The sequence below is a fragment of the Cryptomeria japonica genome, chromosome 7, assembly GCF_030272615.1.
Source record: "Cryptomeria japonica chromosome 7, Sugi_1.0, whole genome shotgun sequence".
Taxonomy (NCBI): domain Eukaryota; kingdom Viridiplantae; phylum Streptophyta; class Pinopsida; order Cupressales; family Cupressaceae; genus Cryptomeria; species Cryptomeria japonica.
Window position 1 is genome coordinate 147,323,609 of NC_081411.1, and position 16,503 is coordinate 147,340,111.

The 16,503-nt window shown below is 29.8% G+C and overlaps 3 protein-coding genes across 3 annotated transcripts; all 3 read right to left on the reverse strand.

Moving 5' to 3' along the window:
• Window positions 1–7,677: 7,677 nt before the first annotated feature.
• Window positions 7,678–8,474, reverse strand: LOC131042114 (pentatricopeptide repeat-containing protein At5g39710-like). Its single transcript, XM_059209245.1, has one exon. It carries the CDS (start codon window positions 8,117–8,119, stop codon window positions 7,724–7,726), a length of 396 nt encoding a protein of 131 aa, XP_059065228.1. The 5' UTR covers window positions 8,120–8,474; the 3' UTR covers window positions 7,678–7,723.
• Window positions 8,129–9,080, reverse strand: LOC131856524 (pentatricopeptide repeat-containing protein At5g39710-like). Its single transcript, XM_059208346.1, has 2 exons — window positions 8,193–9,080; window positions 8,129–8,140 (listed from the first exon to the last, which is right to left on the reverse strand). The coding sequence occupies exons 1-2, from the start codon at window positions 9,078–9,080 to the stop codon at window positions 8,129–8,131; spliced, it is 900 nt and encodes a 299-aa protein (XP_059064329.1).
• A 4,654-nt stretch (window positions 9,081–13,734) lies between these two features.
• Window positions 13,735–15,090, reverse strand: LOC131856525 (MFS-type transporter clz9-like). Its single transcript, XM_059208347.1, has 2 exons — window positions 14,607–15,090; window positions 13,735–14,408 (listed from the first exon to the last, which is right to left on the reverse strand). The coding sequence occupies exons 1-2, from the start codon at window positions 15,088–15,090 to the stop codon at window positions 13,735–13,737; spliced, it is 1,158 nt and encodes a 385-aa protein (XP_059064330.1).
• Between the last annotated feature and the right edge of the window lie 1,413 nt (window positions 15,091–16,503).

Sequence of the window (16,503 nt, forward strand, 5' to 3'; positions counted from 1 at the left end):
GGTGGGGGAATGTTGCAAGGTGTGCACCCTTGGTCTCCTTGTGTTGTGCAGTGCAATGCTTGGGTTTGTGACATGGCTTAACCACTTCTTGTGGATTCTATGAGTCTAGTGGTTGTATAGAGCATTAACAAGTCAATCTTTTGGTGCTTGACGATAACTGCACTTGTAATAGTAGTAGCTTATTTGGTATGGCCTCTTTAATTTCTTTCCTCTTTTTACTTTCAAATTTGAATGTGCATTCAAATTGCAGGGTTGAATTGTGTTTTCCATTAATTTAACTTTATACTTTTGTGCATTTCCTTGCATTTATAAAGAGAATGGTGGCCTTATACGCTGAATTGTGTGGTTGTAGGTGGGCGGGTGGCTGATAATACCAGTACGTGTACACCCATTTTGGATTAGATGGGACTGACGGTTCTTTAACATGTTACAATGGTGTCAATACATGTTAGGGTGGTCATGTCGAACTAGGGAATTGTGGTATACAGAGTTGGTGAGTAGATGAGACAAATATGTTTGTTAGGATTTTAACATGGCACTGTAATTTTGATGTGTTGGATTTTTACTAAGGTGTTGAGCCTTATATGAAGTGTATGTTTTGTTGTGTTTTTTAAAACCATGGATGTTTGTTTTTTTATAATGCTACCCATAAAGGGCTAGCGTAGAATATGTTAGTGATTTGATAGGTGCTCAATTAATTGACACCCTCTTGGTAGATTGGATAGTTATGCACACTTCTAACTATTTTGATTATATATAAAATACATATATTAACGGATATATGTCCATTTTTTATTTGATTAATAATAGGCTAAAAAGTGTTTATTTTTGAATAAAAAGTTGGTATGTATTGGTTTTTATTTGATTATGTGTGGGCCCAAACATGGTCGCTCCTATAACATGTTTAGGACCCTATGCACATATCGAGCCCTCTTCTCTAGGTATGCAAGAATGAATTTGGCTATATCTTCTTGCCATGGATAAAGTACCATTTAAAAATATTTTTTAAGGATAGACATTATCCTATGATAGAAACTACCATCTTCAAACTAACCTAGGACCTTAAAATGTATTTTAGCTTATTTATATAGGGAGAAACCACAATGTTTCAATAGTTCCATGTTTCAACCTTTTTTTAAAATGATCAAAAGTAACAATGATGATGTTAAGATTGCATTGTATATAGTTTTTTATTTTTTTAATTGAATTTTTTAATTTATATTAATAATAAAAGAATGTACAATAGATAAGGATCTTGAAAGAAGTATCTTAAGTTTGAATACAATTACACCAAATCATTTTACATATATCTTAACCAAATTTTAGAGATACTAGACATGATCACTAGTTATAATATAAGATTTTCTTTGTAGATCTTTTTTTAAAATTATATTAAAATTTTTAGGAATACTATATAGAGAAATTTAAGGTAGACTTTAAAAAATTGTAAAAGTTATCTTATGGATGTATTTAATTTTGTTTCCAATAAAATAACTTTAATATTTAAAGAAGAAATTTGAATAAACAATTTTGACAAAATAATATTTAATAGACATAAGACCATTCAAATTAATCAAATTATGCACTACCTACATACTAGGCTTCATTGTTGTATAACAATATTTTAGATACACTAATAGTCTATAATAGTCATTAGATCTAGAATTAGGACCTATCAAAGAGCTATTAAACCAAATTCATGCCGGTGGCTAGGTCTTGTATGTCAAAAGGTCTTTAAAAGTTCTATGGATGTTTGTAAATGTTGGTGTAGAGTAATCACTACATTAGTTGGCAAGTAGTTATGCTTATGTGACAAGTTAATTAGGGTGGTAGGTAGGATATTTTTCTCTTATATATACTTTCACTCTTAATGTAATAAATAATTCTCAATACATCAATTTTCTATTTTTCCTTCAAGTTGTTCTCATTTATTGTTTCAATTTTGCCTAGTATTCCTAGCAAATTGTTGTAAGAAAATTTCTCAACTTTGACACATGGTCTCAAGTTAGGATGAGAATATGGATGAGAATTGTTATGTTTCCAAGAGAAGTCAATATATACCAAATATAATATATTGTTTAAATCCTATGATGTATTTTAATAGATTAATCATACAACCATTAACTTGATGGAAACATTGTTAGCAAGCTTTCATATTATGTCCAAGTTTTAATTATCAACAAATTAATTATTTTGTGTATAGACTATTTGTTCCTCCTTTCCATTACATGAATCAAAAGATTATCATCTAAAAAACCAATAAGTTATATTACTTTCTATTGTACAATTGTTATATGCTTTATGCACTCCTTTCAACTAATACTTAAACACTATATAATTAAGATTGATTGTATAACTATACATATATATTCTTGTTTAATAATTAATTAATTAACATTAATTTATGTTTTTTTATGTTCATTCAAATTTGATTAACCATGATTAACTAAGGAAAAAAGTATTTACATATCAATTTTATTATCCATGAATATTACATAAAATTTTAATTCCATATTTTTAAAATATAGAAAAATATATATTAAAAATTATACTTTAAAATTTTATATAAAGAGTGTAACTAAAACATTAATTAAAATAGAATTAACAAACAAATTTCACCTTATTTTAATTTACGAAATGATATTCTCTATCCACTTGAATTGAATTTAAAGTTATGTTCTTCCTACCACTCAAATATTAAATATTGGTCATCACAACTTTTTATTTGATTAAGTCTTCCATTCTTCAATGTGACAAATTGCACTTTAAAAATCATTTTATTTGATTAAGTATTAAACATTATTTTCTTTAAACCTTTGGTTCCTAAAAGAGCATGAAAAATCATTGTCTTTATATTTCAAAGTTAATAAATTTCTATAATCTATAATATAGTACAATTGAATATTTTTTAATTTGATTGTGTAAAACTTTTCCATAATTTCAGTAATTGCTTTTGTTAACTTTTGAAATGGTTGAAACATCGCAGTTTCTTCCACTATAAGTAAACTCCTTAAAAGCTTTGCCCACTACAATCAAAGTTTTCTGTCAATTCTTTCCAATCTTTCCCTTTCGCTTCCAGATGAAGTAAAGCTAAAACACATATATTGGAAGAAATTAGGAAGGTACAAGGTTTCACACTAATTAAAGTGAACAAAAGTAAGATCTGCCTTATAGAGGTTATAATTTTAAAAATAAGTTGAGTGGATGGAGAATATCATAAAAATAAATGTGAAATAGAAATTATTGATTTTATACTATAAGTTTTAATCAAACAAAAAGTTATGATTATCATTTTTTATAATGATAAATATATTTTAAAAAATTAAATCAGATCAATTGAGAATATCATGGGAATAAAGGTGAAATAAAAGTTATTTGTTTCAAATTGGGAGGGCTTAACCAATTAAATTTGTAGTGGTTAATATTTTGTGTTATATAATCATAATTTGAAACCAAAGTCAAGCTAATGGATAATAGAATAAAAGTAAAATGAAGGTGAAATAAAAACTATTAGTTTCTTCTTAATTAGTTATGCATTTGTACACTAATTAAATTGTTCAATTACAATATTTTTGTAAAGATTTAATGGTAATTTTATTATTGTAATGGTGAAATTTACATACCCACATCAATTTTCATTTAGTCTTGAATCCGTTTTGAAGAAATGGATTAATATAATTACATATCAACAAATGACCTTGATGTTCATTCCTTCTTTCTTTGATTAAGGAGAACTTGATTCTTAGTATCTAACATTTTTTCTAAGTTATTTTAAATAGCACTCTTTCGTAATAGTTAATGAAGAGAAGAAATCATCATGAAACAAGTCATATTTGTCTATTATCAAATTCATTCATATGATAGGATCAATCCGAAAAGATAGAGATTTGACCTATGGTAGGATCAATCCCAAAAGTACATACCAAATCAAATGCATCCATTTTAATATTGAGGTGCATAGAACTCTATGCTACAAGTTAAAAAAAAATAGTCTTCATCATAGTTTCTAAAGATATGTATCCTAACCCCTCATATTATATTTAATTATCAGGACTTAAAAATATGAAATTTGTAAAAAACCGTCTTTCACTAGTTTACGAACATTTGTCTTGAATAAAAAAATGTACCATTTCTTCAAATGAAAGTACTTTTGAACTAAGGTGTTTGATAATTTTTTTTATCCTGACCATGAAAATATTGTTGATCGTTTGATTGGAAGTTCCTCTACTTCTAATGACATTCACAATTATCAGTCTCATGCACTAGCTTTTACATGATGTACAAATTAATTTCAACTATGATGTCTAATTATGCAACTAGAACTTGAGTTTCCTAACCTAATTTAGAGACATTTTCAATTCGAGTCATCTCTAAATACAAAACTATTTTTCTATTTCGAAAGTAGAAAGGAGCATTGATCCACTCTAATTGTATTTTGACATTGGATTAATATGACAATTAAATGTTTTGAAAATTATATATCAATAAAGAATTGTTAACTGACTATAATATATTGTCTATTGAAAAATATATTTTTGAAATTCTTACTAGAATTATTTGTTTTTTTGTTTTTTTTCTCTTGTTTACTTATTTGATTTCATTTATTTTTTATATGATTTATTTCTATATTTAAATATACTGGTTCTTTTAAACTTTATAGCCTATATTTTAAAATACATGTAGATTTTATTTTAATTTTTTTGCACACAATCATCATATGAAACTTTGTGCCTCTGGCCATGATAAACTACCTTTCTTTGTTTTTGTTTTTGTTTTTGTTATTGTGATTGTGATCGTGATTGTGATTGTTGAGTAGTTTGGGAGCTTTTAATTTTTTGTGGGGATTATAAATGAAATATTGAATTAATCAAATAGTTTCATTACATGCTTTAAATTTATAGTTTTACATATGATTTCATTAGAGTGTTGTTAATATAATGTTTAAAATTGTTTTTAAAATATTTATACAAATTATAATAATATGAAAAAAATGTTAAATATTACATAATTTATAAATATGTATATCAATTAATTATATTTCAATAGATTTAAAAAAGGAACATCAAAGTATAATTTTTACTCCATTTTTAAAACTAATTTTAATGAAAATAATGAATAATATTTTTAAAAAAATTAAAATTAAAATTTGTACAAACATAAAATAATTGTTACTTTGTGTATGGGCTATTTTATTTAAGTACATTCTCTTGAAATATGGGAACAATTTTCATTGCAGAACTCAAATTTTGATAAATAAGTTAGTAAACATGTAATTAAAAATAAAAATATTTAATCATTAATTAAAATCCATACCTTCACCTATAGTTCAATGGAAGGAACTACTAATTATTTAAATATAAAATATTTTTAATAAAATAAAAACTAATATAATATATCACTGAAACTAAGAAAATAATATTATAATAATAATCAAGTAAGTTGATATTAAAATTTATGTTAAAAATATTTAGCATAAGAATTGCTTAAGCTGGAATCTAGACTTTTCATGTTTCAAAATTTGTCTCAAAGGCAATGAGTTATATTACTTTCTATTTTATAACTATAATGTGGTTTGAGTATAATTTGTTTCAAATCTTGTGAATTCTTACAACTAATGCTTAAACATAAGATTGATTCATATAATTATATGTATACAATCTTGTTAAATAGTTAATTAATTTACATAAATTTATGTTTATTTATGTGCATTCAAATTTGATTAATCTAAATTAAATAAATAAAATTTTCTTTTATTTATCAATTTAACTATCAAATAAATATTAACTAAAATTTTTAATTCTATGCTATTAAAATATTAAAAATTATACTTTAAAATTTTAAAAAATAAATATAATTAAAATGAAATTAAAAAAATCATTTCGTCATATTTTAATTTACTAATGATATTTTATGATATTTTCTATCCACTTCACTTGAATTTAAATTTATGTTGTTCCTACAATTGTCCATCAAAACTTTTTATTTGATTGAGTCTTCAATCCTTGTCAAGAGTATTCTCAAACTTATAAAATCATTTAATATTAAATTAAATTTGACTACCACTTCTAAAATTAGTTTCTTCTTTGCATGGTGTAGATTCATAATGATTGAATTCACATATTTTCAAACTCTTTATTTGACCACCTTACTTAATACAAAGTTGTATTTTTAAATATAAAATAAAGACTCATATAACTTTTTATTTGATTAAATCTTTGATTCCTAAAACCACATGAAAAAACATTATCTTTATATTTTAAAGTCAATAGATTTCTACGATTTCTAAACTTTATTAAAAATTTGATCGTATAAAACATTTTCCATAATTAAAAAAATTATACATAGACTTAAAATTATTCCCTAGACATAAAGCCAACCACTGAAAAGCTCTTTTCATGATGTAGCTGATTATATAGGGGAAAGGACCCAGTAGTCGTGCACCCTAACTTCGCGCTTTTCAAAAGTCGACATAACAATGTCGAAAACGTCTAAATTTTTTATAGCACCTTCTATGACGAGTTAGCTGCTTATAACTAAGGTTTTGGGTCATCATCATCATTTTTGATATGTTTTTTAAATGCATTTATAAAAAGTGTTCAAAATGACCATTTTTGAACCCCCTACCAATCATAGTGAATTAGCACACCCAGTCTTTAGTTACCTTTGACCTAATAGTTGAACATATTGTCACCTAAAAAATTCACCCCCTAACACATATGAAAACAATTAACATTATATAGTTGTACATTAGGTTATTAATAATTAAATAAAATTAAATCATATCCATTTTTTACTCATCGAATAGTCAAACAATTTCTATTAAATAAGTGAATGAATAAAAACTAAAAACTAAATAAAACTAACCTAATACCTACTCAACCCTAATCTTTTCTATCCTCCACAGCCTTCCCCAAAAGTTGCATCTTCTGTGGCCACAGGAGCTACCATGAACAGAGACGTGGCAACCATAACGACCAGGCCAGGGCATCCATAGACGTGGCAACTAGAGCAACCAGGGCATGGCATTCAGAGACGTGGCCTGGGAAAGACGTGGTATGTTGTTTTACAACTGTATGTCATTTTGACTATATTTTACATGATATCCTTCTCTGCTTTTTAATTTTGATTGTATTTTATGTTTCGCAGCTTTCTCCTCGGCGTTCCACATACAATGTCAGCGACATGGCTCGTATGGTGGTATGGCTCGTATGGTTGTATGGATCCCTATAGTTTGCAATTGTGTCTGTTGACACAAGAAATGAAATGGTTTGCAACCCTTTCGAGTAGGTAAGGTCTTTATAGATCTTATGGGGCAACGACCCATATTTGAATTCGAACATTTGTACAATCTTTTTCATCTTTACCTATCATTTTCCTCTGCATAAGGCTATTTACCTGGCAAAAAGCTTTGGCTAGGGTTACAAATTTCTTGATGTTTATTTTTGTCTCCTTTTATGCATTCTTCTTGCTATTTACTTGCCAAAAATATTTGGCTAGGGTTACAAATTTGCAACAGAGATTTACTTTTTCTAAAGGGTTGCATTTTATTGCAGCGACAGAGTTCTTCGATAGTGTGGCTTTGTATATAAAACCTTGTATCACACCTGGCTTTCAATTCACCTTTGCAAAATCCTTAGCAAATTAGGATGTCCACTATTGAACTACTGAGAGCCATATGTTTTTAAAATGATTGCAGTATCTAACCAAAGTAAGTTCCATCTTACTACTCTGGCAGGGGTCTAACTACATTTGGAAGAAGACCATCATCAACCATTTCAGTCAAAATTTTTATGACTTCCTGCATGTTACCTCCTTCAAAGTTTTGCTCAATCATTACTGTTCGTGAAACAACATCAGGAGCCAAACACCCTTTTATGACTCCTCGCAAAAGCTGACTTGATTCCTTAATCATTCCCTCATTGCAAAGGCTTTTAATAAGAACAATAATGGTAAGAATGTTAGGTATTAAACCCAGCTGCACCATTTCATTGTACATCCCAAAAGCCTTTTGAATATTTCCATCTTTACAATGTCCATGGATCAGTACACTATATGCAACATCATTAGGAGTTGAGTTTTTCTCTAGCATTGGTTCAAATACTTTTTCTGCTTCGATCATTTTTTCCTTTCATGCATAATCCTTTAATAAGAGCCACATTGCTCTCCAAATTCTCATCCATGCAGTATTCCACCAAAGTATCATAAGTGATTTCATCAGGAATCAGATCATCATACATCATTCTGAACAAGAGTCGATTTGCTTCCTTTGTCCTAGATTGCTGACGAAGTCCATGAATGAGTGCACTGTAACTGACTACATCTGGTGACAGGCCTTTCTGTATCATTTCATTATGTAACTGAAATGCCTTCTGTATGTTTCCTTCTCTACAGTGTCCATTGATCAATGTAGTGTAAGTAAACCGATCAGGATTCAAGCCCATCAGTAACATTTTTTCAAATAACATGCAGGCATCTTCTAGTTTTCCTTCCTTATAGAAACCCTGAATGAGAGAAGAGTAGGTAATTACATCTAGAACAAGGCCTTTTCCAACAAGCTCATCTAGTAAACTTAATGCCTCTTGCATATTGCCTCCCTTGCAATACCCATCAATTAGCGTACTATAAGTTACCATGTCAGGAACCAAGCCCTTCTCTAAAATGTCATTGAAAACATTCTGTGCTACCCTTATATTGCATTCCAAACAGAATCCATTGATAACAGAATTAAAAATCACAATAGAAGGAACAAATCCTTTATCCATCATTTCCTTTTGAATCTCAAGAGCCTTTTGCATATCTCCTTGCTTGCAATATCCGTCAATTAAAGCAGTATATGTAAAAGCATCTGGATTCAACCATCTTTCTTTCATTTTATTCATAAATTTGCTTTCTCTTTGCACACTGCCATTTTTACATAGTCTATCAATGAGAACGGTGTGAGTCACAACATCTGGAGAAAGTCCTTTCCATACCATTTCAGTATGCAGTGTAAGTGCTTCATGCATATCACCTTCTTTGCAGTATCCATCGATCAATGTGTTGTATGTCACTTTATCAGGAGTTAAACCCTTCTTTTTCATTTCAACTAGAAGTTGACCTGTTTCAATTGAAAATATACCCGAAGTTCAACATGATGTGCTCAATTGAAATATGAACCTTGCGAGAATATGGACATGAATAACATAAGTCCCATTACAATGCCTAAACATTGTTGCTATTCCCAAAGATTCGTCAGTGCCAGTAGGCATATGGAAATAATTAAGTGCTAAAAGGCCCTCAAAAAATTGAGGATTCCAAAGGAAAGAAGACATCTTCCAATCTATCTTAAAGTGTATTGGTTTATATTGATATTCTATAATTCATTTGAACTTTTCAGGTATAAAACAGTCAATAACATAAAAGAAGCAAAGCTTCAAAGAAATAATATTGAAATAATTCATGAGTGTTTACACTAAAACAAGTGCTTCTCTGTTACATTCTTAACCATCCTTTAATAGGCTTTTGTTTGCATCAAAACAAAAGCCTACACAGAGGAATTCAAAAACAATGCAATAATCTCAATGGACTGTGGAAATCTATTCTCTTTCATCCTTTAATAAACAAAATAACATGTTTAAGAAAGAAAGGCTGATATGTATCTTTGAATGCCCATCCGTGCTATGATATCTTGCCCGTGCTCAATTAAGTGACATGTATGTCATCTACTAGATCTTCACAGGGGTCTTGATCTCAGGAAAAGATGTTGCACTAGCAGTAGGAAATAGAAATCACAGGGTACATAGGGACGATACCAATGTTTGATTCATTTAGAAAAGTTTGTCTCAAGGGTAAGAAACATAACTTGCTTGTAATTAATGTCTCTGCTAATAAGTTTGGCTCTTCTTTGACAAAGCCTTGCCTCTTTTTAATATAAATTGTGTAGTTTAGAGGCTCTCAACATAGAATTTGTATGTTATTTTAGACCTCTAGTAGTAATTATTACTTTACAATATTTGAAGCATCGAATCAATGATATCGTGGTTCAATATTCTAATTTTTCTCTTTTAAATGAGGAAGCTTTGTCCATCATGGTATTGGGTTCTTTGGCTCTTGTATTTGCTAATGATCAAGTCATTTTCGATAATCGAAGTTTGCTGCTCTTTGTGCTTGCTTATAATTTTGTCAAGGGATCTAAGTGATCTATTTTGGTGCATCAATTTTTCATTTTTTTTTTCCTTAATTTGCTCTTTCTTACCCCTTTTTCTTGATATCAAATCACTAGAATAGATAAGTGTTGAGCTCAACAAAAGTACTTCCACAAAACCGTGTTATGTGCTTAAAATTTTTGCACTTGTAGCATGTAATGTTACAATCCATTAGATGGGCAAATGATTATAGTTTCTTTTGGATAGACTAGTATTATTGTTTGTACAGATTCTGCAATCTACTACTTTTCGACCAAAATGATTGCATGGAAAACAATAGCCATAAAAGGAATAATGGAACTTGGTTATATGTGGTTGTCTTTGATGAAACGACTTTCTGAAGTTCTCCTTGTTTGTTGTTGGCAGTGGGTTGTTCAGATTTGTAGCAACTCACTGATATGATGCTAGATAGATATGTACATATATATACATATATATATATGTACATATACATACCTATATATATATATATATATACACTTACAACTATATACATATATATATACAAGTACATATATATATACAAGTACATATATATATACATGTACTTGTATATATATATACGTACTTGTATATATATATACATACTTGTACACATATATATATATATACGTACTTGTATATATATATGTACTTGTATATATATATGTATATAGTTCTAAGTATATGTATATATATATATACATATATATATATATACATATGTATATATATACATATGTATATATATACATATGTATATATATACATATGTATATATATACATATGTATATATATACATATGTATATATATACATATGTATATATATACATATATATATATATACATATGTATATATATACATATGTATATATATACATATATATTTGTATATATATATATATGTATATATATACATATGTATATATATACATATATACATTTGTATATATATATATATGTATATATATACATATATATATTTGTATATATATATATATAGTTGTATGTATATGTATATGTATATATTTATGTACGCATTTGTATGTATATATCTATCTGAATGCCCTACCCTGGTTGCTCTAGTTGCCATGTCTCTGTTCATGGTGACAAAGGTGACAAAGTAGCTCCTGTGGTGGCAGAGGATGCATGCTCTTGAAATGCAAACAATGGCGACAACGTTTGGGGAAGGCTGTGGAGGATAGAAAAGATTAGGGTTGAGTAGGTATTAGGTTAGTTTTATTTAGTTTTTAGTTTTTATTCATTCACTTATTTAATAGAAATTGTTTGACTATTCAATGAGTAAAAAATGGATATGATTTAATTTTATTTAGTTATTAATAACATAATGTACAATCATATAATGTTAATGGTTTTCATATGTGTTAGGGGGTGAATTTTTTAGGTGACAATATGTTCAACTAGGTCAAAGGTAACAAAAGATTGGGTGTGCTAATTCACTATGATTGGTAGGGGGTATGTGCATGTGCATGCGTATGTGTCTGTATACACATCCATACATATGTACATACATACACTCATACATACGTAATGCAAATGCTTTCCATAATATTTGTTGCATTGTTAGTATCCATAAACATACACATACACATACATATATACATACATACACTCATACATACGTAATGCAAATACTTGACATAACATTAGTTCTAGTTTTAGTATCCATAATAGCAATGCACTCATTGCACTGATATGCAGATATTACAAGATGGTGCTGGACCAATTCATTGTATTGATATATAGGTAGATAGATATTACAAAATGGACCCATATCAATTGATATTACAGAATGGCACTAGATATTGCAAAATGTCCCTAGCTTATATGCACTGCAAAATGGCCAGCCTACACACTACACAACGTCTACTTTGACTCCTACACAGATTCATTCTATTGATATATAGATAGAAATTACAAAATTACTCCACATCAATAGATATTATAAAGTAGCACCACATTCGCTATATTGACATAAAGATATTGCAGAATCTCCCCAGCTTATATGCATCGCAAAATGGCCAACCTACAAAACAAGACTTGCAATGCAATCCAAAATTCTGAATTCAAGCATGCAGCATTGATTAGTTTCATCAATTCACCATAAAGCCAGGGAAGGGTTCTGGCTCCTCCATAGGCCTTCTTGTTATCATTTTTTCTACAACAACTGCATTTGGCTCCTCCATAGGACTCCTTGTCATTGTTTTTTCTACAATAGCTGCATCAACCTGTGGTGTAATAGGAGTTATACTACCAAATATATTTTCATCTAGCAGTCCACCAAATTGGAATTGTTTGATAGGAGAGTGAGGGGGGCTATGACTAGTTGGAACATGGATGTTGTTAAGGGCGGCATACGCTGGGGTTAGAATATTGTACATATCTCTCAAAATCTGATGATGGCCAGGTAGGGGAGTTGATGGAGTACTATTGTGCCCTGCCCTGATTGCAGTATGTTCTAAATTGTTATGGTAACCAGCTTGGAGGTTACTAAGAGCAGCATATGCAGGTGTTAAGATATAGTACATGTCTTGTAAAATTTGATGATGTTGAGGCAATGGTGTTGATGGAGTACTCCTCTCCCCTACAATAATTGCAACATCCTCGTTCACTTGCTCTTTTGCTGGTTTCTTTTGCTTGCTCATCTGCTTTTTTTTCTTTTTCAACTCCCTCTCCTTTTGTTGTTGTGCCCTTTCTTCTTCCTTCCTTTGCTTTATTATTTATCTTTCAAGCTTTTCCTCATCTTTCCTCTTTCTCCTTGCAATTTGTTCAAGTTTCCTTGCCTCTTTTTGTTTTTTCTTCCTTACTTTCAACTCTTCAATTTCAGCTTTTCTTGCTTCTTTTTTCTGTTCCTGAATTATGTATTCATCGGAAGTAAGGATTTGAGATTTACTGCCCAATTTAAGTGGATTATTGTTAGAAAGAAGACTAGACCTATTTCTCACCCTTTCAATGGGTAACTTCAGAAATTTTTTTAAAGAGCCTTGACTGCATAAGATTTCTTCAGCTTCGTCTTCTATCTCAAATGTTGCAGTTGTCTTCAAAGAACCTTGATTGTGTCCATCTTGCTCATCTTCTGCAACTTCATTAGTTTCTAAATTTGGATTCTCCCAATCCATTGTATCAGCATAATAATGAATGACCTCAGAACTAAGCATTGGAGGTGAAGGCATGGATAAAGAAAATTCTTCATTTTCCATGTCAATCTGTATTCCTAAATGTTCTGCTCCTTCTTTAATCCAATTAGGTTGTTCAAACTGTGATGGTAAACTGAAGTCTTCATGTATGCCATTTTCATATTTTGTTTGGCTGATATGACTTGGTGAGAATGTGCTTTCAGTTGGTTCTTCTGTTTGTTGTGCTTCCAATTCTTTCATTTGTTTCACACATTGTTCCAAACACTCTTCCACTTGTGCCTCTCCATAGCCAGCTAATCTTAAGATGCTAGCAATGCCTGCAGCATCACTATCATCTTGTAAATTGAATGCATCACTTGGTCTCATGTCATTACAAAGAGCATCTTTATTTAAAGGCCATATTCCGGTCCTTCAAAAACTAGCTATGATGTTTTCAGATGTCAGGGCAAGTTTGAATGCTTTACTTGCAAGTTCTGCCAATTCAGTTCTCCTTATTTCTATGTGTGGATGTTTGGCCATCCATTTTGACCTTTCAGATTTGAAATGTGCCTTGAATGGAGAGAACACACTCACATCTAGAGGCTGCAATTTGTGGCTGGTGTGGGCAGACAATGTTAGAAGATCAATACCAAGAGATCTTGCTTCATGGATTGTGGTCAAAGCAACATGGCTTCGATGACCGTCAAATATAAGGAGATGTCTGTTTGTGGGTGAAACTCCACCTGGAATAGATCTGGCAAAGTGATATAGCCAATTTAAAAATAATTCTTTTGTCATCCAAGCATGTGGTTGTGCAGCCATACATGCTCCTGGTTCACAGTTGGTAATGTAGTTTTTAAGTTGTCTTTTGGCCTTGAAAAGATAAAATCCTGGAATGCTATGACCTGCTGCATTAACACAACATAAAATTGTTATCCACTCTCTACTCTTTGATAAAATTTGTGGGACACTTCTACTACCCAACTTTGCAATTACTCGCATCCCGTAGTTCTTGCCTGCTTGCACACCTGTTTCATCACAATTCCATATTTTTGTTGGTCCGTATTCAGAAGCATTGTACAATTTCTCCAGGTTGTCATAAAAATCTGTCACAATACTTGGTCATAGCATTACTGATCTATCCCTGTCCAGACCCTCTGCAGTCCTTATTGTCAAATCTGGATGGCATTTGTGGAAACCTGTCCACCATGATCTGCCTGGGAAACCATTCTTGAATGGATTTGGCCTTGTTTCACATATATGAGCTACATGTGACTTTAGCTAAATGATCTCTAATCCATGACCAAGTTGCGCCATATCTTTGCACCAGTCAACAATTTCTAGCTCTTCTTCCAACGAAAGGATCGTTGGTGGACCTCTTCTTTTTGTTGTTGTCAGCCTTGAAAGCCAAAATGTTAAAGTGCTTGTAGGAATTCCCCACTTTTTTCCAGGTGCTCTAATGGAATATGAATTGTCTTCAACATCTTTCATAGCACATTCCATGTCTTCTTCTATCCACTGACCGTTATAACTGGATTTTTTATCTCCATGATGTTGAGAAGACTGTAAAGGAGTGTTTGTTCTTTCTACATTTTCATCTGCAGTATTACAAGTTATGTCATCCTGAGGTGGATTAATTGTAGTGTCACCATCTTTATCCTTCACCAAATGGAATTTAACACCATGTGGGTAACGGTTCCACAACATTTGGGTTGTTCTTTTGCTTCGTCTCTTTCCTGTTGTCTTTCCTTTTGCCTTTCCTGTTGTTGTTGCCTTACCTGTTGTCATAGTGCCTAAACAACAATAACATCAACTATTAAGTATATACACATCTGTCTGTATGTATGCAGATATATGTATGTATGTGTATATATATATATATATATATGTATATGTATGTATGTATGTATGCAGATATATGTATGTATATATATATGTGTATGCAGATAAATGTATGTATGTATGCAGATATATGTATGTATGTAGATATATATATGTATGTATGCATGGAGATATATATATTTTGTAACTAAAAATAATGTGTATATATATATGTACAGTAGGTGAACTATGGAATATAAGCTTCTGGAGCAATATTGTCTTTGGCAACAATTTGAACTTTTACTGGAATGGATGGTTTTGGGAGTAAATAACATCAAACATTAAGTATATACACATCTATATGTATGTATGCAGATATATACACATCTGTATGTATGTGTATATGTATATATATATATATATATGTATATATGTATGTGTATACATATATATGTATATATATATATAGGTATATATATATATGTATCTATATATATATATAGGTATAAATATATATGTATATGTATGTATATATATATGTATGTATATATATATATATATATATATGTATATATATATGTATATATATATGTATATATATATGTATATATATATGTATATATATAGGTGAACTATGGAGTATATGCAGATATATGTATGTATGCAGATATATATATGTTGTAACTAAGAATAATGTGTATATATATATGTACAACAGGTGAACTATGGAATATAAGCTTCTGAAGCAATATTGTCTTTGGCAGCAATTTGAACTTTTACTGGAATGGATGGTTTTGGGAGTAAATAACATCAAACATTAAGTATATACACATTTTTATGTATGTATGTAGATATATACACATCTGTATGTATGTGTGCAGATATATATATATATATATATAGGTGAACTATGGAATATATGCAGATATATATATATGTATACTGTGAAACTAAATAGTAGTAAGAACAAGTCAACTGAACATTAATGAAATAGATATATGAGGATTGATTATATATATATATATATATATATATATATATATATATATATATATATATATATATATATATATATATGTATATATAAACTAAACAGTAGTAAAAACAAGTCAACTGAACAGTAATGAACACAAATTACCTAGAATTTATGCTAGCACAGTGCCAGCCAAACAGTAGTGAAAACAAAATACCTGAAATTTACACAGTCAAAAATTATATAAACAAACAAAATACCTTCAATTTATGACAACATAGACTAAACAGTAGTGAAAATGAAAACAAAATACAGTAGTGAAAACAAAGTACCTAGATTTTATGACAACACAAAGTCAAAAATTACATAAACAAACAAAATACCTTCAATTTATGACAACACAGAGA

Bases quoted from the DNA above. Each gene is read 5' to 3' on its own strand.
- LOC131042114 (XM_059209245.1), bottom strand. From the start codon at position 8,119: ATGATCGAAGCAGAAAAAGTATTTGAACCAATGCTAGAGAAAAACTCA.
- LOC131856524 (XM_059208346.1), bottom strand. From the start codon at position 9,080: ATGAAAAAGAAGGGTTTAACTCCTGATAAAGTGACATACAACACATTG.
- LOC131856525 (XM_059208347.1), bottom strand. From the start codon at position 15,090: ATGACAACAGGTAAGGCAACAACAACAGGAAAGGCAAAAGGAAAGACA. The intron at 14,409-14,606 runs GTCATGGATTAG...GTATTGTGACAG, and splicing joins CAAAGATATGGCGCAACTTG to ATTTTTATGACAACCTGGAG.